This window comes from Zonotrichia leucophrys, chromosome Z (genome assembly GCF_028769735.1).
Source record: "Zonotrichia leucophrys gambelii isolate GWCS_2022_RI chromosome Z, RI_Zleu_2.0, whole genome shotgun sequence".
NCBI classification, from domain to species: domain Eukaryota; kingdom Metazoa; phylum Chordata; class Aves; order Passeriformes; family Passerellidae; genus Zonotrichia; species Zonotrichia leucophrys.
Genome location: NC_088200.1, coordinates 71,397,079 through 71,417,596, shown reverse-complemented (window position 1 = coordinate 71,417,596; position 20,518 = coordinate 71,397,079). Strand labels below are relative to the sequence as shown.

The 20,518-nt window shown below is 42.5% G+C and overlaps 1 protein-coding gene across 5 annotated transcripts in view; it reads left to right on the top strand.

Annotated features, from left to right (window-relative positions):
* VCAN (versican) overlaps positions 1-20,518 on the top strand; it is a 99,852-nt gene that overhangs the window by 56,766 nt on the left and 22,568 nt on the right. For 4 of the 5 annotated variants that reach the window (XM_064735292.1, XM_064735291.1, XM_064735289.1 and 1 more), the window contains 3 exons: positions 7,843-13,359; positions 15,474-15,587; positions 17,006-17,119. In XM_064735292.1, coding sequence (XP_064591362.1) covers positions 7,843-13,359; positions 15,474-15,587; positions 17,006-17,119 — 5,745 coding nt within the window. The remainder of the gene's footprint in view (positions 1-7,842; positions 13,360-15,473; positions 15,588-17,005; positions 17,120-20,518) is intronic. The other variant, XM_064735293.1, reaches the window with a different exon arrangement.

Sequence of the window (20,518 nt, the reverse complement as noted above, 5' to 3'; positions counted from 1 at the left end):
CTTTTTTTTTTTTTTTTCAGAAGCAAGGGATGATACTGAGAATAATCAATTAAATTTTTCCAGAATCCACTCTCCTGAGTAATAGTTGCAAAGTACAGGGTTAAAATGTAGATGCAAAAATCCTTTTGCCACATATATCAATATCTATGTATGTATTCACTCTAAATATGAATTCTAACACTCACTTTTAACACACGCATTTAAGAAGTTTTGAAGATACAGCAGTACCTTGAGCTATCACTGCCACTTCTATAGCAATTCAATTACTTTTGCACATGCCAAGACTGATTTGTCCCAAAATTTTAGTCACATTTCAATGAAGAAAAATGAAACTCAAAAAATATATTTGCCTTGGGGAAAAGATTGGTGTTGCGACATGACTAATTGCTCAAAATAATGCCCCAAAAGAGCAGGGGCTGCAGCTAAAGAATGTGATTTTGGTTCCTTGCTGCATGACCAGTGGGCTTGTGCAGGCATTATATTAAAAGTTTATGAGGTACATGAAAAAATGCTTGAGAAATAGTAGGGGATAAAATGCCAGAAAATCATAATGATAAGTGGAATCAATTTCACCAGACAGCTGTAAAAAGAGCATTTTGGGGTAGAGCAGGTGGGGTAATTGTCATCATAGCTTCAGTTCTTGGAAAAAAAGACATTCTGTATCTTTTCCTTTTCCTTTTCCTTTTCCTTTTCCTTTTCCTTTTCCTTTTCCTTTTCCTTTTCCTTTTCCTTTTCCTTTTCCTTTTCCTTTTCCTTTTCCTTTTCCTTTTCCTTTTCCTTTTTTTCTTGCTGTTTTACTCTCTTCCTCTCTTTCTCCCCTCCCACACATACACTCACACTCACATATACAAACACCACTGTCTGTTTTAGAGCTTGAACTGTAAAATATTCTCTGGCTTTATTTCTGCCACATAAAATTCCTCTCGTGAGACAAATCAAGAAAGAAAAATTTAGTACATGCCTTGTACATAAACCAACCTTTATTACTCCTAAAATAATATGATGTCAATCTATTTTTCCCCCAAACTGCCGCATTAAGGAGTGTACTGTAAGGTTTTTTTTTTTCCCCTAATGCCAAGTGATTCCTTTTTCCACTATTACTGGAAAAAGGAAGAGGAGAAAGAATATTTCTTTCAGCCCTGAGCAGCCACAGGTGCAGTCAAAGGGTGGGCATATGCCTTGAGATTCTAAGTGTAATATTCTGACTTCTGCCCAAATTTATGTTGTGGTAAGTGAATTTTTGATTCTTGCTGGAGGGGACACTCTCTCTCCATATTGGTAGGGCCAGAACTGGTTCTTTCTTGTGCCAGCTGTGTCATGGCAGAAACATTTGAAACAATTAGCAGGATGTAAATGTAACGAAGGGATGGTGGTGGAGTGGCACAGGAAAGGCCAAAATTCATTGGTACCTCAGTGTTTCCACCTCAGTCATGGAATATCACGCATGAAATAATGGATGAAGTCATTCTGGTGAGCAGATACTCTTTCCCAACCAGCTTTTCCTGCAGAGTTGGACTTCCCTCTGCACACACTGGGGCACACCAGCTCAGTCAGATACAGTCTGACTCCTTGCTTTGTTTTGGGTTCCATCTGGAGAAAAATGATTTATCGCACAGCAGCTGTTTGGGTTTGGGTTGTTTAGCCCTGCAGAGCTGCAGAATTGTCTTCTCTGTAGGCAGTGAGGGAAATGTTGCCCTTGGAAGGATGCTCGTGCCCGGGAGGAGGCTCCACGGGCTGGAGTCGTGTTTTGTTGGTGACACATTGGAGCAGAAAGGAAGTGGGAATGTGACTGCCCTCAGAATGGTGCATGACAAACATCCAGGCATTGCCCAGGGAGCTGTACCCTGCTCGTGCTGGGGCTCACGGCACAGCTGCCATTTTTAACAACTTGACATTTCCCTCAGTCTGCTTCTTTTTAGCACATTTATTGTTGGGCGTGGGGGAGAAGAACAAAGGAAACACCAGGAATTGCCGGAGGGCCCCGTAATATGCTTTTATAATAAAACAGTTCCTTTTTTTCTGACACGGTTTCTGCATCATCCTGCCTGCTGCTCTGGAGTTTGGCAGGGCAAACCCAGAGCCCTGTGCAGAGCAGATGTCCCCCTAAGTGACACCCACCCCCCACAGGTGCCTCTGGCCGTGGCCTCCAGCTCCAGCCTGGGGTCCTGTCTGTAAAAAGAAATGCCAGAAAGTGATACTCATGGATTTTGCATGAAAAGCCCCAAATATGGTAAAGCAGAAGGACTGGATAAGTGAATTTCAGTAGGCAAGACTGACCACCCACCTTGAATTGCTTTCAACTCCTACCCAGCCAGCTGTGCAAAAGTCACTCCTTACAAATACTTTCTCCCAGCAGTTTACCTGAATCACTGAGACTTTTATGCAAGGTAAATTTATACATATGTGTGCAATGTAACAATCTCTCTTGACTCTCAGAGCGATAGCAAAATGTAAATTTTGATAAAATTTAGAAGGTTAAAAAAACCCCAAAACAATCCAAACCTCAAAATTATTGAAACCTGCCTTGTGTCCTTGAGGATTTTTAAAGGGAGCCAAAGGAAACAAAATTTTAGAAATATATATGTCCAGCTGGGAAACATTTTAAAGTGAACTAAATAAAACCTTTTGTTTACTTAGAGAGAACAGTAATCAAGACCTGGATTTTACCAGACCTCATCATGTATGCTAGTCATGTTAACATGAGTTAGAAGGATTAAAAGCATAAAAAATTTAATTATTTCTGGATTTTTAAAAATTTTTAAAAAAATTTTTTGGCTTAGGTTTGCATAATAATAGCCATGTTTCTTTATTGCGTTAGACCAGCTCCTTGGCAGTATTCCTACTTTTTCCTGAAGAGAAGGGGTATGCCTGGAGCACTGCTGCACTTTGACCATGCTTAGGTGGGATAATGATACTACAAGATGGCACAAGGTAGAGGAATTGCATTGGGATTTTGGTTCACCAGGAAATATCTGTATTTCAAAATACTTTATTTATTTATTTTAAAAAATTAAATTAAAAGAACAATATACATTGAAAAAAACCAACAAAATCAAAACTCTTCTGTGAAGCAAAACAGCGCAAAAGATATTATCAGATTGATTTACTTTTGTAAAATGGAATGGTTTTGTTTCAATTTGAATGCAGTATTTTAAGGGGAAAGAACATCCTACTTAATAGAAAGGTTTAGATTTTTTTTTTGTACTGGGCACAGCTTTTCAAATCCCTTTTTTATTTCCTCACCATGCTTTTAAGACAGAATATATTCAATGAAACTGATGCATTCCTGTGGAATTGGTTGAGTTTTTGGATGGTTTTTTCCTTGCTGCAGGAATTTCAGCAAGCCATGGTCATAAAGCTGCACAAATCCACGCAGGCTGTGGATCAGGCTCCTGGCAGAGCTGAGGTTCAGGGGAGTCCAGACACGACACAAAGGTGGTTTAAGTCTTTCCTCATCCTAGAGCCTCTGATAGGTCTCCTGGCCTTATCAGACCTCTAGTCCTTCTACAAAAGGCTGAGCTGTACTGCTGCTCACAGAAAACTGAGCAGGGGCTCAGAAGGAATAAGTTCACGAATTGCAGAAGTGTGAAATTCCAATATCTGCAGGACACCAGATTAGATGTTAAGAGCCCCATTTTGAAAGGAACTTCACAAAACCATAAGTCTTCTGAATGAAATATTTCGTGTTTCGAAAGTTTGGAAAACATCATAATATGTTTTCTATTTAACTCCCCATTAATTCTTCCTCAGATGCTTATCTGATGGGTTTTGAGAGAGAAAATGCTTTTTTACTGCCTGCCCCCTCAAAGATGGTCTTGGAAAAGCTCTTTGCAGAATATTAAAAGTCTTCTCAAGAAAAGAAATATTGCTGCACGTTACACATTTCTGGATGTGTGCAGGCATGATCTGGTGCTGCGCTAACAGGGAGGCAGCTTTTCTGTGTGATCCACTGGAAAACTGGCGTGGGTTTGGAACCAGCCATGGTGGATTGGGACGGCTGTAATTATGAATTAATGACTCCTTGGTCCCTGGCTCTGTGGTTATGTGCAGCAGCAGGCTGAAATCACCCTGTAGCCAGAGGGATTTCTATTTCTCACATATAGGAGCTGTTACTGAGATGGATGCGTGCTCCTTGCAGGTCATTTAGAACATCTAGATGTATTAAATGGATTAAGAAACACTCCAGGCTGGATACACCCATGCTTTCCATCTCCATTCCAGTGCATCCCTCATCACTTCCCTCCAAGAGAGGCTTTGCTGATAAATCTCTCCCAGGACTTGTTTGGGTTGGCATTCTGAGCTGACAACCCTTGGCTTTTTCTCCTTTTGAGCTACTTGTTTTCACTTTCCTTCACTTGGAGCCAGAATAACAAAGCACCTCTTTGAAAAAGGGCTCCTTTTGGCTTGTTTGCCATGAGCTATTGATAGGCATATTTGATAGCCAAAATCCTTCCCTTTAAAGTCCTGGTTTTGTCTCTTTTTTAGTAGTCTTTGGTCTGTGTGTGTTTACCTGCAGCAGGAATGGGTGTGAAATAAACAGGAGCCTACCTTCAGGGTCTAACAAACCAGTTCAACAGATAAATATTTCTTCTATTTTAATATTTCTTCTATATTAATATTTTAGGGTAGGTTTTCATCCCAGTGTTTTATACCCTGTTGACAAGGATGTATGAGCCACATCATTATGTAGATTATTTGTCATCTCAGGAGTTATAGAGCATTTTTCATTGCTCTTAACCCTGAGCAACCTGAATCCTAACACTGAATAATCAAACTTGTAGGAAGGAAAGGAATTTCTAATTAAAAACAAAGAATATAAAAAAAAAATCAATTACATTCTTTGCTATCTCCTGAAAATCTTTTTTTTTTTTTGGAAAAAACCAAAATATTAAAAAAAGAGACTTCCCAAGATGCTTGTTATTTAATGAAAGAGCCTCCTGAAAGCTTATTTTCAGAATACCATGCCTTTTCCTAAGGTTCTTTTATGTGGATTGTTCTGCATGTGAGATCTTGAAAAAGCTAACAAAGTAAAAGCAGGGTCTGATAGAGATCTCTGCATGTGTAAGAATTTGTATTTGTCTTCTAGGTGAGTTTGGAACAGATGTTGTTCACTAAATTTATTGCCTACCATAAATGACTTGGTGTGAGCTACTAATTTGAGGGACTCCCAGGTGTGCACTGCTGCAAAAATTCTGCACTGTTGGTCAGAACTTGTTAGCCATGGTGCCCTCCTACAAATTACAGCCCATCCAGGCTTTATGAATTATTTATTTTTTCAAATGTACAATTCCTGTGCAAAACTGCACGCTTTGTTTCACGGTCTTGATTGCTGTGTGTGAAATCATAATTAATCTTTAAGGCATGCCAGGTTGTTTATGCACATCCCTCCTTGGCTGTTCACACAGCGCAAGGCTTCTTTCCTGGCCATTCAAATTTCTGTGTGTGGGTGCAGTTATTTTTATAGTGAATCTACCCAAAAATCAGAGGCTCTCGGAGCTCCCCATCAGCTCTGCCTCGCCATTCCTCTCTCACTGACTGAATTCCCATGGGTTTTTGCATGCACACATTTGAAAGGAAGGTGTGAAATTCTGTCTCAATTGAAACTTCTGCTTTTATGAAGTCATGGTTTCTCAGTGTGTCCAGGGTGGCCTCTTGCTGAAATTCATGGATTCTGAAAGGGGTGTTGTTAGACATGCTCCTCAAAGTCATGCTGCCAGTCTTGGAGAGATTACCAAATCCCTGCTTTTCACAAAATTTGAAAGGGAGATCTCTTAGAGCTCAAGTAAGCGGCTGCAGAAATTTTATTCTTCTGTGGGACTGGACAACCTCTCTCAATATTTCTAATTTACTGGAGAAGAGCATTCATTCCTTGCAAGCATTGCATAAAGTAACTTCCAACAAGCACATGTAGGGAGAGAGAGGAAATCTCAGTTCTGTAGCCATCTAATAGAGCTGTCATAGCACATGGTAAACACCAGGCTTCTCTGAGCAACGCACAACAGCCAGGCAGGCACAAGGTTAAAAACAGCCTTTGTTTTGGTTGCACTGGGAGCCCTGAGCTTAGTGTTGCACAGACTTGACACTGTAGTTGAAACAAACAATGCTGAAGGTGATTTATTCTCTGTATTCTTCAGCTGGAGCTGTAGCAAAGCTGAGATCCAGTAATACTTCATGAGTTCAGCTGTAAACACAGCGTGAGGTATTAGAACATTAATTCTCAATGGAGCTGCAGTGACCTTTTCAAAACCAAATTGAAGTCAATTTGCACACACAAGCCAGCCCAGGCCAGAGAATCACAAACCCCTCATAGTGCTCTGTGTCAGTTTAACTTGATAGAATACATTCTTTTCCAGAATGATCACCTGATGACTCTGTCTCTGAGGACTCAGTAGTCACAGAGGTTAAATGATCTTCCTAGGTGGGGGAATTACTCCAAATTGATGAAGTGCTTTACCTCAAGATCTCATTGTTTTGTGACTTGTGGATGGTTTTAGTGAGGGAGATTTGATTTAGGAGCCGAGCTGTGTCACGTACTGCTGATATTTTTTCAGGAAGCAGTGGTTGCTGACAGTGCTCTCAGGCAGGAGTCCTGTCAATTGCTTCAGATCCTCTCCTGGCAGATGTGGGCAAAGCTCCATTGGCCATTCCAGCTTGTACCAGCAAGAAAGTGATCCCCTCTGGCCAAAAGGGTTATAAACATAGCTCCAGAAGAAAGAAACACTCATGGAATAGGATTTCAGCACAAGGTTTACAATTTCAAGTCAGTTGGCCAAGCTTGAAATATTGGGGCTTGTTTCTGAGTCTGTTGTGGCCAAGCTTGAAATATTGGGGCTTGTTTCTGAGTCTGTTGTGTCCTTCTTTTTAATTTTTATTTTTTTTTTAATTTAATTTTAATTAGGATAGTTTCCATTGTCTGGAACAGAAGGTTTGGAGCAATGTTTGTGCTGAAAGGGCAAGTTTAAAAAGTGTCTATGGAATCTGGGATCATAAATCTTGGAGGAATTAACGAGGCTTTCTGCAGCTAAAATCTTGCCTTCTTAATCTTCTTTCTTCCTCTTTATATGCCTCTTTATATGCCACCTAGAAAAAAACTGAGAGGTTTGTAACCTGTAGGAGTATGTAAATAATTCAAAGTTAGTGTAAACAGAAGAAAACTACTGGACTTCAGTCATGTTACCCTCTGAGTGGGAGTTCACCTTTGAATCTGTGATATTTTTTTCTCATTTGCTGCATAATGCTTTAAAATTCCACGTAGCAGCAGCTATGTAAAATAAGACTTTATTCACTATCCTAGGGTCCAAGTCTAGTGAAGGGAGATTGATGTAGGTGTTATGGTGTTCCTAGTAATCTGAATTACTCTATAGTAAAAGGAAAAGGGAAATGCAGAGGGAGTTTTTTTGTGTCTTATTTTATTTTAGACTTTGCCTTGCTTAGCTTTGCCTAGGTTCAGTTATTGGTAGAGGTCAGTTACTGTCTAAATCCCTGGAAGCAGCTGCAGCAAGTTAGTCTGAAAAGTGGTTTTCATCTTGTCCATTCCTCATCTTTGCTGAAAATGTAGGAGCAGGTAACTCAGGCATGTGTTTGGGACCAAGGGCATTGGCAATCAGCAGCACTGAATAACCAATGTGTTCAATATGCAGAGAGGCTCCAACTAGAAAATCACACCCGATGGCAGAGTTTAAGTTTGTGTCAACAGGAGAACACACTGAATTTGCAACAAATTGTTGAATTTCAGATTTTTTTTTTTGTATGGGTTGTTTTTTTTTCTTCTCCAATGGATTGCTTGTACTTCGTGTGTCTGCTGTTACTTAGGGATCATGAAAAACTCTCTTTTTCTTGCAGATCACCCGGTGAATGAATTTTTGGATCTGTTCAATCGCCACATGCTTCCTCATGCAATAGATGAAACCCACATTGAGGCAGAGTCAACTCAGACTGAACCCTGTACTTCAGACTCTGTGCAGGATTCCTCTGAATATATAATATTGGATCCTTTCTTTCCACACTATCCAGAGTTTGAAGACGACGAAGACTGTGAAAATACTACTGATGTTACAACCCCTCCAGCTTTGCAGTTTATCAATGGCAAGCAGCAGGTCACCAGTGCACCCAAGAGCACAAAAGCTGAGGAAGCCAGGAGTGACCAAATCGAAAGCGTTGCCCATTCCAAAAACGTCACCTTTTCCCAAATCAACGAGACAAACACATTCATCATTAATGAACCTGAAGCTTCTGGTACGATGCAACCAAGCAAAGCTGGAGAGGTGATGGGGGCGTTTGAGGTCACACAACCAACCTCAGGGGCTGCAATGTTAGAACCTGTCTATAGTGGGGAGTCTGAAGTTGTGACAACAGATAAATCAGTGGCCACCACTTCTTCACACGAGCAGTCTCTGCAAAACAGCAGAGAGACCATGGCCTGGCAGGGAACTGAGGAGAGCTCCACTAAGGATAGCAAAAACCTGCTTTTGGTAACTAGTGAATTCTCTGGAGATGGCTCCACTGAGTCTGATCTGTCCACTTCGGTCTTAGATGTTGTGACAGGGTCAAGAAAGGAAGATGATGAAATAAGTTCTGGTATAACATCTTCTCCTGATGCATTTACTGTGGAAAGTTCTGCTGTAACTGCTTCTTTGGAGGCAGTTTTTATTCCTGCTACAGTAGACGATGCTGTAACTGACCTTATTTCAGAAAAGGCAACCCCTGCTCCGGGAGACCATTATAAAACAACTCTTAAACTTAATGCAAATTCCCCTGTTGAAAACATTCTGGAAACAAGTCATACAGCAAAGCCTGAGATGAGTGCTGCTTCTTTTATGGTGCTGGAAGGCTCTGGAGATGTGAAAGACAGCATCAGTGTAACAGAGGAAATAGCAGTAACAGAAACACTTTCAATGCAAGACGCTTCTTTGGGCTCCGGCACAGCCCTGCTGACAGAATTTTCTGTAACTGATTCAGGAATCACCTCTGCTTTGCCCAGAGCTATAAGCACTCCTTATCCTGCCTTTGATCAAAGTCCTCAAGTAGCTGTTGCCACCAACTCCGTGTCTGAGCTAATTACGGAAAAAGTGCTTGCCAGCTCTCTTGTAACTGAAAAGAGTATTGATGATGAAAAAGAAATGCACACCACTGTTTATGAGGGTCACCAAAATTCAGCTACTGCTGCAGAGGAAAATTTGGATTTGAATGAACTTGGGAGCACCACAAGTGAAGTCAGAACTGTAAGTCAAGAGCCCCTCAGAAAAACAGTACCAGGTACCGTAAGTTCTGAAATCAAAAAGGTCACCACCGTTCCTCTGTTGAGGGAGAAGAAGCTTTTTGTAAATGAAGGATCAGCAGAAGAGCCTGCAGACATATTTTCAGGGGGTTCCACAAGCAGAGTGGTAAGTATTGGCTCCCCATTTATTGATCCAGGTTCTGGAGACACAGATTTTGTCGTTGAGTCTGCTACTTTGACTTCAGTCCCGTTAAGGCCTGTCACTGAAACGCAAACAGAAATGTACGAAGGAAAAATTTACAGCAGAGATGATGCTTCACCAAAGGATGCAACAACAGAATATGAAAAATATGCAAGAACAGATGAACCTGCAGTAACAGTTTTGAGTACTTGGTCAGAGAGCTTCACAGAGGGGTCTGGAGCAGAAAGTCAGATGTCCCTGGATATGTTTAGTACCAAAAACCCAGGAGAACTCAACGTGGAAACAAAACCAACCTACACAGCTCCTTCTGACATAAAATCTGGTTCCACGAAAGAGATAGCATCTCACATTGCACCAGGAATTGAAACCGGAGATTCAGAAACGGGTGAGGCCACATCATCTCCAGCATCTGAGGTCAGTAACAACCCTCATGAGGGCTTGGTGACACATGGTACTGGCAGTAAAACAGCAGTAGCTGAATCTACAGAAAGCAAAGATGCAAGAGTTGGTTCTTCAACTGTCTCCTTGGGGAAGATTTTCCTGATTGAGCATGGCTCTGGGGAAGAATTCAAAGATGACAGCAGCACCACAAAACTTATGTCTAATGGACCTACGGAAGAAATACTTGGAGGTCATTTCTCAATTACTGACCAGGGATCTGGAGAACCTGACTCATCCACTGGATCATTTGCAGAAACAGCAGTTGCCCCTACTGGGAGACCAGAAATGTGGGAGAAGGATGGCAGGCAAGCTGTCAGCACATCACCTCTGCATCCTGCCTTCACTACAGATCCTGATGAGCAGGTCACAAGTTCTGAACACGAGGTAACCTCCATGGGGACGGCAGGGTATGTGAGAACTGAGGAGAAAACTGCTGATGAGCTGGCAGCGAGAACTTTTGCCACGAAGATCCCTTTGATGGAAGAGATACAATCTGGGGAAGAGATGGCAAGCGAGATTTCACCAAAAGCTACGGAATCTTCTGAGGAAACAACAACAGACTCGTTCTTTGAAAGTACACAGACTAGCCATGAACACCTGGGATTTTTAAATGTTCCAACTCCCAGTCCTTACCTGGAAGAAAAGGAATTAGAAACTGAACCTGTCAAAAAACCACTTTTGCCATTTAATGATGACAGAGTAACTGAGGCTGTAACAATTGAAAGGAAATACGTAAGCTCTCCAGTCACAGTTGTAGAGCAAGAGGAAGAGCTGGTGCAAAACATTTTCCCTACTAAAGATATTCCCAGAACATTCCTGACACCTAAGGAAGAGAAACTGCCAAATAATGAGCTCATTGGTGATCCACTGTTTTCAGGACAGGGGTCAGGAGACGACCTTGCTGTTCTTCCTTCTGTAGTGCCGTTTGTTGTCCAAAAACCCAAGAGTACCTCAAGCCCTGAAACTTCTCACCCTACAACTATGGGACCTGGGCTTTCCACTGACATGACACAGGGCTTTGAACGAGGAAGCACTCCAGCAAATGTTGAAGTTAATGAAGAAGTCACAAGTGCTGTAGCTGAGCTGCTGCCAGAAACTGGAGACCCATTCCACACCTCTACCTTCCCCAGCTCCTCAGCTTCAGCAGAAGACAGCTCCAACAGCTTCATCCCTAAAGAGGTTGAAGACACCACTCATTATTTTGTTGCGAATGAAGAACCACAGGAAAAGGAAACTGACCATGGGAGAGGAGAAAACGAAACAGATAAGACAACACCCACGTCTAAAGCTGCTTCTCAGGAGGAAAATTCACATTTTCTGATTAAAGGTGGCACAACTCCTGTATCTGTTATACTGAACGGAACTTCCAGTCCTGAAACAGAGGAATCTCTTGTAACATCAGCAACAAAACCTCTGGGCAGAGTGCTACCTGAGGGCTCTGGGGAAGGATCTGGCTGGGTTGGTGTTTCAGATTCATCTTCCCCTCATACGTTTTCCCATTTCTCAATACCCACCTCTTCCAAAGTGGAACTAAATGTATCATCTAGTGTTCCTGGACCTGTTTATTCCAAAGTTATGACCACAGAGACTCCGAGAGATGGATCACAGACTGCAATCACGGGACGAGTCTCCCTTTTCACAGAAGAAACGGAGGTTTTGGTAAATCCATCTGCTGCTCATCCAAAGACAGCTTCATCAGAGGAGCTAACGAGCGACACAGGGTTATATGAAAAAATTATTCCTATGATTGATGATAAAAGAAGTGTAATATTGAACGTTTCTGTTTATGGTGATATTACCCTGATTGAAGAACGACTGCAAACCCCACCAGAAGAAACAACTATTATAGACATGGATCACTCTACATCAATGCCTGAGGATATAATAAGTGTGCAGACTATGCCAAATCCTGTCACACAGTCAACATATGGCTATGATGATAGCACAACAGCTGAAGGGGAGAAATATTATTCCACTCCCAGGTTTTCCATAGCCACAGAAAGGACACTTGGATCTGGTGACACTCTTCCTCTGACTACTTCCAGTCCACCAAGTAGAGAGCTGGTGACCTCTGGGCACAGACCAACCTCAGGTGATGTGGATTTGGGTTCAGGGAATGACATGAGTTTTGTGACAGAAACCCTCACCACCACGGGACCCTCTGAACTGGGCATTTTCCTTCCCACAGTGCCATCTCTGGCAAGCCCCCAGGTGCCTCTTGAGTCCCAGCCTGTTGTGACCAGCCCCACCGAAGACACCTATGGGCCGAGTACTTCAGCAAACAGCCAAGCAACAGCAGATCAAAGCGAAACAATCTCTGGCTTTTCTGGGATGGGCCAAGAAGAGCTGGCTCATAATCAGCCTGTGGCTCCTTCTCTTACACCAGTTGTAACTGGTGAGCCAGAAGAGGCTTTGGCAACTGGTGAGCCAGAAGAGGCTTTGGCAACTGGTGAGCTTGAGTTAAGTGTTGCCACCACACAGCCAGCATCCCAGATGACAACTGTGTCACCCACCAAGGGTGCAGGAAATCGTCCCATGGTGTACACAAACACAAAATCAGCATCGGCAGAGTATGAGGAGACAGATCCAGTGACTTTTTATTCTGTTTCTCAAGCCCCTCAATCCTCAGTAACTGTTCATTTAGTAAACAGAGTATCTGAGTACCCTGAGGTAATCATTACCAGCACATCACCATCATCATCATCATCAAGGGATTCACATCAGTCCAATCACTCCTCAGGAGGAATCTTCAAAGAGGTTAGTTCTGATATTACAGCAACGTATAAACCACCCACGAGTGACCTTCTTGACACAACAGAGTCCTCTCTGCTGGAGCTTTCTCCTGAGCCTGTTTCAGACAGCACAAGCACGGAAAGCACTCCTCAGTTTGGCAGGATTCTAACAGGTGGGACAGAGGAGACAGAAACCCCTGCAACTGATTTACCTGCTGAGGAAGAAGCTCCTGCTTCTGGAGATTCTCCATCAATACATGTCTTGCCTACTGCTTTTCTGAGTTTCGGAGAAAGAGCAAGCACAGATATCCCAAAAGTCAGCACAACAAAAGTGGAAGCTTCCTCAGGGAGAGCCAGTAATCCCCACCAAGAGGAAGCCAGGACTGCTGAGAGGCAGAACCCCTGGCTCGTGCCCACAACTGTTTCAGACTCACCCAACAGCATCGAAAGTGAAGGATTTAAACCTGGCCAGGAAGCAGCCACAGTGCTCACCTCGCCTTCCCAGCTTTTGGATGGAGGCACAGAAACACAGGCGGCCTTGTTTGGCTGGGAGGAGATCACAACCACCTCCTCTAACATTGCAACCAACAGCATTGCCCCTGGGAACAGCCCCTACCAAAAGGAGCCATCCGCGCTGGGCTCCGAGGAGCCTAGCACTGTGGAAACCGTGACTTCATCATTTTCCCTCCCGGAAGTCACAAACGGATCAGATTTCGTGATTGGCACCAGTGTGGGTTCAGTTGAAGGCACAGCAGTGCAAATTCCAGGTAACTCCCCCAAAATGCGATCCCTTGTGGTGTTATGTGTGTTGTGGTCCTTGTGGAGGTGTTGCCTGGGCTCTGGTAAGGGGTGTGACAGTCAGAGCTCCTCGTGAAGTGACAACGGACCTTGTCACCCTCCAGCTGAGAAATCAGCCTGGTTGTGGCCCCCGCAAAGTGGAAGAGGATGGGGGGGTGCAAAAAAAACCCCCCCCAAGCCCAGTGACTTTCCATCGTGGAGCTCTGGATCAGACTGGAGGTAACCAGCCAGTTCTAAAAGGCAGGAAGGTAACGTTGGTTGTGGTAGGGAAATCCAGCTGGAGTGATTTCATTTGCCAGATTACAAAAGATGATTTTATCTGGTGACTTTTCTTGCGATAGTTCTTACGCAATTGGTTTTCTGTGAAGGGTTGTTTTTAACTTCTTGCAGTTGACCTAGAAAGCAGCAGTGCATGTCTTAGGATCAGAATTTTCTATAAAATTGAACTTCTCTTGACCTACAAGATAGCTTTCCACATAGCTTTCCAAATCAAGACCTTCTTTTCAGCCTACATATAGCTTTAAGTGGTCGATGCAGTGTCAGTCTCTTAAAAATTACAGAACTTTTTTTAGACATAATTTGCCGCAATATTTTGTTTTCCGTGATGGTATTGGGAACCATTTCATCAAATACATGGGTGATGCCAGTAGCGTCACTTCAATTCATATTTTGTCTAGCAACATCTGATGAAAGAACTGGACTGGTCTGATTTTATAGGTTTACTATTATTTTTTCCTCAAATAATCCAGGTAGCTGGAAATTTGAAAATGTTTACTGTGGAAATGTCCAGTCTGTAGAAGGATAAACAGACAGCAAACACACAAAAAATGCCATTAAGGTGCTTAACAGAGCCCTGCATTTGTGACTTTCAGTGAAGCAGTCAGAAAACAAGCACCCTATTGAATGGATGGGATCAGAACCTTTCCAAAACCTCCGAGGTGAAAACCTTACTCACTTAATCATAACCCTGAACTTTTGCACATGGTGTTTTCTTCTGGAGGCTTTCAGCTGGACCTTCTGCATTCCCATGCCTAGACAGGGAAATTGGCACTGTAAGAAAAATTTGCATCTCTAATTTTCAAGAAAAAAAAAATATTATTACTTTTTTTTTTTTTGGTCATAAATCCTAGTCAGATTGCTTTGGGAAAAGATGACCAAAAAAATCTTAATTTTTCTCATGCCTCTGATATACAGAACTCTCTTATCTATTATGTAAGTTGTCAAATCCAGGGCTTTATTTTTGCCTGTCAGAAAGGCTGTCTTCAGGATTTCCCTCTCACTGTGAGAAACTAACTCTCAGAAATGGTTTGGTGTGGACTTGTCTGTGTGAGTGAGTGCTCCTAGGCACGAAATCAAATGCAAATACCCAGGTATGTAAGCTCAGTGGAAATAAACATCACTGGAAGGCATAAAGCTCTTCAAGGAAATGGTATTTAAACGCTAACTCCCGTAACAACCGAGGATTTCACAGCAGGTAAGTTTTTATCTTAATATTCAGTCCAGTCAAATGCATTCAGAGCCTTTGTTTGTATTCTTTAAATGTATTTTTAAGAAAGGCAGGTGGGAAGCACACATGTGAGAAAAGAAATAGGACTTGGTGGGGGTTGATTGATTGAATATAAGCAGCCAGTCAGTATGTTCTGTGTACCCTGTCATTCTGCATAAACTAACCCTGTTCAAGAAAAAAGCATTTTCCATTCATTTTGCATATGTTTAACTGTTTTCAGCTATAATTAATTGTCATGTCATGCAAACTACATCCTCAGCAGAGTATCATGACTGCCAAATACAGTACAAATTGCTGTGAAAAAAAAAAGTAATTCCAAGAGTAATTTACAATGTTCGTAGTAAATGCCATATTGTTGTTTAAGTTGAAAGCAGTGATGCCTGAAGACCAGCTTTTCTGTTTTATAAATCTTATTTTGAGCAGTTGAGTACATTAATAGACTTTCTGTAACTACAGTAAAGCCTGCACCACCAATGCAGCAATGAAGAAAGATATTTTTTTTTCCTCCTGAAAATCAAAAATACACAATTTCCTTGAAACCAGGGAGTCAAATTCCTTTTCCTCCTTGTTCAACAGGCCAAGATCCGTGCAAGAGCAACCCCTGCCTCAATGGTGGTACCTGCTACCCTCGTGGTTCCTTCTACATCTGTACCTGTCTGCCAGGATTCAACGGGGAGCAGTGTGAATTAGGTAAACTGGTGCCATCTGCTGCTGATCAACTCGAGTTTAAAGCTCTTGAACATGAAATCTGGTGTGCTTTAGAGTTGAAGGCTGCATGGATGTTTGAAACATTTCACCCCCAGGCCTTACTTTGGGACAATTAAATGGAGAGATCCCCATTGTCCCTCCCCTTTTCCCTCTCTCCACAAAGTGCGTAGATTTGTGCACACACACAGGGGTTAAGGGAACTGTAAATTAACTGCAGGAGCTGCAATTCCCAGCGTGAAATTCAAAACCACACCAAATTAAAAAAAAAATAGACATTAATATTTGGGATGGTTCCCTAAGAGCTTCTCATAGTTATTTGAAAGACTGGTAAAATAAAATATTCCCAAATGTGAACAGGAAGCTGAGAACTGAACACAAACTTGAAAATTTTTGCAGGAAATTTTAGATATTATCACATTCATATGCATCTTTGGTACAAATTAGTATTTTGGTAGCAATTTCAGCTGAGGAACCTCTTCCAGTTGCCTGTGACATCTTTGCATCTCCTGTGACTGTAGATTTCAAGAGATTCACCTGTGTGGTTCAGAATAACCCATTTTCCTTCACGAAAGGAAGACAAAGTATGATAAAATGACTGGAACAAGTAAGACCAGCATAAAATTTGACGAGAGCATATTTTAAAATAGAAATATATATATTTTAAGCCTTCTCTATGATGCAGCAATTATTCCTAATTGATTGTTTGTAGGTATGTCCAGCTTCTCTCTTAGATTTTAGCGAGTGAACCACGACTATTTCTGGATGGAGATGTTTGAAAAATCTGTGTGGAAGCCCACACTGTGATTGTTTCTGAGGAACAGCACTCATTAGGAAACTTCATATGATCTTCTTCATGAGGAGACACACTAGCTTACAACCCATGCTGAAAATAATTGTATAAAATGAACTTGTGCTCCAATTTAAAAGGTGAAGACAAGGTATTTTAGGAGCTAGAGGAGGCAGGGACAGGCATGCTATTTGTTTACTGTGTAAGACCGTGGGTGCTATGATGTTTTGTCCTTATCTCAATAAGGTTAGACAAGAAAGAAATGAGAAATGCAAACCAATGAGATTCTGCCACTCTGCAGACTGAAATTAGCAGTCTGTTAAATGCTACATGATAAGGTTTCCAATATTTGAGTTTCATGAAGACATTCGAGGCCCCTGGTGGCCAATGGGAATTTCTGTTGTGCCAGGGTGACTCGCACAAGTCAGATTTTCCACAGGAGAAGGCTGCGTGGCATTCCTCCCTCTCACCCCCACAGCCAGCACTGGGATCTTTTGCAAGGCTGCATTCCTCTGCTCTGGACTGGTCCCAGTCACCAGCCTGACTGAGGCTGCTGAGCATTTCCCTGCTGGCAGCTGGGTGGGTGATGGAACCAGTTTTGTTTTCTGTGCAGATATCGACGAGTGCCAGTCCAACCCGTGCCGCAACGGAGCCACGTGCATTGACAGCCTCAACACCTTCACCTGCCTCTGCCTGCCCAGCTACGTTGGGGCTCTCTGTGAGCAAGGTAAGGGCTGCTCCCCCACCTGCGCTGCTGCACGCTCCATTCCCAGCCCAAAATCCTTCTGGAGTAACGGGGAAAATCCTCCTAAAAATGAGAAGGTGGAAGAATCCGACAAAAATCTGCGGGAAGTCACCAGCGGTGAGGAGAGCTCCTGATTTTTGTTGGACTTCCCTGACTTGTGGTTCAGGGTGTTTTCCCATCTCTCACTTTGCACAAGCCCTAACCACATGCTAACCTGAGTGGAAGCCATGCACAAAATATAAACTGATACGTGGGGCAATTTCTGTGTCAAAACAACAGCTCTCAGGCGTTGCTTTTCAGCAACAGTTTTCAGGTGGCTCTAAGCCTTGTTGTTTATGCTGCCTTGCAAACTGCTGGGAAGACCCATCATGAGGCTCTCTCATTACTGTAGTGATACTTAATGAGTAAGAGCAGGGTTACTTTGTGGCTGAGTTTCTCTCTTAAAAATTATATGTGGTGTGAAGGACATATCAGAACCCATCACCTCCAAAAAGCATCAGTGAGATGTAGGAATAGTTTAGTGAATAAGACAGATTAAATATTCCTCCAGTGGGGACCACAGCTTTGACAACTTCATCCTACAATTTTCAAAATTATTTATTCTGGGATTCTTTTAGGAAAAGTAGGTGCAGGATTATCATTACAAGGAGATTGTAAAAGGCCTTCTAAGCTGGACAACTGAAATATGATTGAATATCCAAGTTCCTGTAGGTGTTAGAAAATTTACTGCAAGAAACCTCACAGAATTTACAGGAAACATTTTCAGTGCAAGATGCTTGCTCAATATGTGGGAGGAGGAATAGGGTAGCAACATTTGTTCTGTCAATAAAATTAATGGAGGCATTTCCGTGGGAAAAAGAAATGGTGCTTGCTAAACTTATGAAAATATGCTTTTCTTTTTCCTTCAGCTGAATGGTTTTGGCCACAGGTGAATGAACTAAACCTTTGGATATGTTTAATTGATATTGTGTGTTTTCATGTTTGTTTCTCAGCTTCAGTGAAGAGCGGTTTGCAAACTCTTCCAGCTCAACCTGTAGAGATCTTTGTTAAAAGTGAAAAATCTCAGAGCTGATCAGCTTCAACATTTTTAGTGTTTAACCTTTTCATCAGTCTGGCTAACCTTGTAACTTGAGCAGGCCTTCTGAATCTTGCCACCCAAATTAAAAATTGACAGTGTTTTCACACCAAAAGAAATAAATGTTCTCACTCCCTTCCTCCTCCCCTTCATTCCAGCAAATACATGGCAGTGAGTGGCTCTGAGGGCCATGGTAGCTTTAAGCTGCTTTTTATGACCAACCTGAGAGTGCATTTTAGGTGGTTAATGGGAACATTTCCTAGTTTGTCAATCAGAACCAGAGCTGTGCTCTCTCAGCTTTGGAATTTAAATTTCCTCCACTTAAAGTCCTGCAGTGGTTTGGGACTTGGGAAAAGGTTTTAGTGCCAAATTTCCACTCCACCAGACAAAATAAAACTGTGTTGGCGATTCAGACATGGTTGTCTGGCAAGCAGGCTTTATTTCAAGGCATCAGTCCTGACCTCACTAGATTTAAAGACCAGCCAGGACGACAGAATGTGCACCTCAGTGCCACAGGAAAGGTGGAGCTCAGCACACCTAGATTATATTTCATTACTTCTTTTTTTTTTTTTTTTAAATTTCAAATATACTATTCATTTTAGAAAGTTAAAAAAAAAGAAAAAAAAAATCAGGCTGAAGGGATTTCTTAGGCACAGTGCTGAGCATTCAAAATGCCATGGGAGGGAATGGGAGCAGGGAGCATGCACTGCCCTTGGACATGAAGCTCAGAGTAGGAGGTCACCACATCTGCACCCACTGCCCTGGTGCAGAACGAAAAGCAGAGCTCAGAATTTCACCAAAATGCCCCTGTGGGACTGCTGTGGACTGAGGGATCTTCGACAGGGATGTCCTGCTTGTGTCAGCATTTGGAGGGGATGTGACCAGGGGACAGCGCAGCTGCATGGCAGCGAGCCCTGGCAGGTGGTGAAGGTAAAGGAACCTTCTGGGAGATGTAATCCAGGCTGAGGCAAATCAGTCCTGAGGCTCAGGGAGCTGGAACTGGCTCCCTGCAGCCCTTCCTCTTGCCAGGTGGAAAGAGTTCAGCAATCCGAGCCCGGGAACATCTTTCTGAAGCGAGATGGAAGTGTCAGATGTTAGAAATAGTGCAGCTGAAAGTTCCCTCAAAAGTTTGCCCTTAAACTAGATTGTTAGCTCAGTTAAGCTAATCATCACTTCTGGTGCAGGTGAGATTAAAAGGGACAATATCCTCTTTTGCCCACCACCTGTACCTTTTCAAAGGAAAGATGGATATTCTGCTTGCCACTTTCTGACATTTGAACATCACCCCTTAAAATTCATAAATATCCCCCAAACACTTTCCCAAAGAGTGACAGGAGATTGCAGTAAATCTTGGTGTGAGTTTTATTCTGGGAGAGCCATCAGTCTTTCCATTGTCATCTCTCTGTGAAAAGCCTCTATGACAACTCTCAGGAAACGGTAGAGGCTTGCAACTTGAACCTCAATTTTAAGGGTGAATTCTCTTTATGAGAACTGGACAAACACGTCTGTGGATTTTCCTCTTCCTTCCTTGGCTGGCTAGAGTTTCCTTTTCTTTTTCTCCCTTTTCTGCTGTAGCTGGTGTCTCCCTGCTCTCAAGGAATGTTTTAAGCCTAAGGTTTGGCTTGCTTGCAGCTGGACATGTGTGCAAAAATGGCACATGTGTGTTTGTAACCGAATGCGCCTCCTTGGGATAATTCAACCAGCCACCCTCTTCCAGGTTCTGAAAACGAAACAAATGTGGGTTTTAACCACCCTATCAGGAATCTCGTGTTCTTACAACCCAGGTTCATTGTTTCAATGTCTGTGATTACTCCAGTCTCATTTAATACACTTTGTTCCCAGGGCTTGGCTGGTTGGGGTTGAGGTAGTTGAGAAGGGCTCAGGGAAAAGGTAATTTCAGAAAACAGATGGTCTCCTACTGGTATCTGTCAGCTGAAAAGAGATTATTTTGGATATTTGCTAAAGAAAAGGGCTTCTCCTCAAGATGTGGGGGCTAAGTGGCCTCCAGCATTTCCTCATTAGCTGAAGGCAGGGAGTCACTGATAAAATTCACAGCTGAGTAAGACTCTCATTATGTTCTGGTACCTGTGCCAGTCTTTATTTCCTTTAAGCCTCTTCTGGAATTTCTTTAAAGACAATGGACCTATTGACAGCAGCATTGAATAAACAGTCCCTATTTATGTATCAAACCCACTGAGAACTCTTTTTTTAAGTGCAGTGTTAAGGGATGTGGTTACACATGATCAATTGCAGTTACAGAGAACAGAAGCTGTGAGACCAACTCCTTGCACACACCACTGAAAACC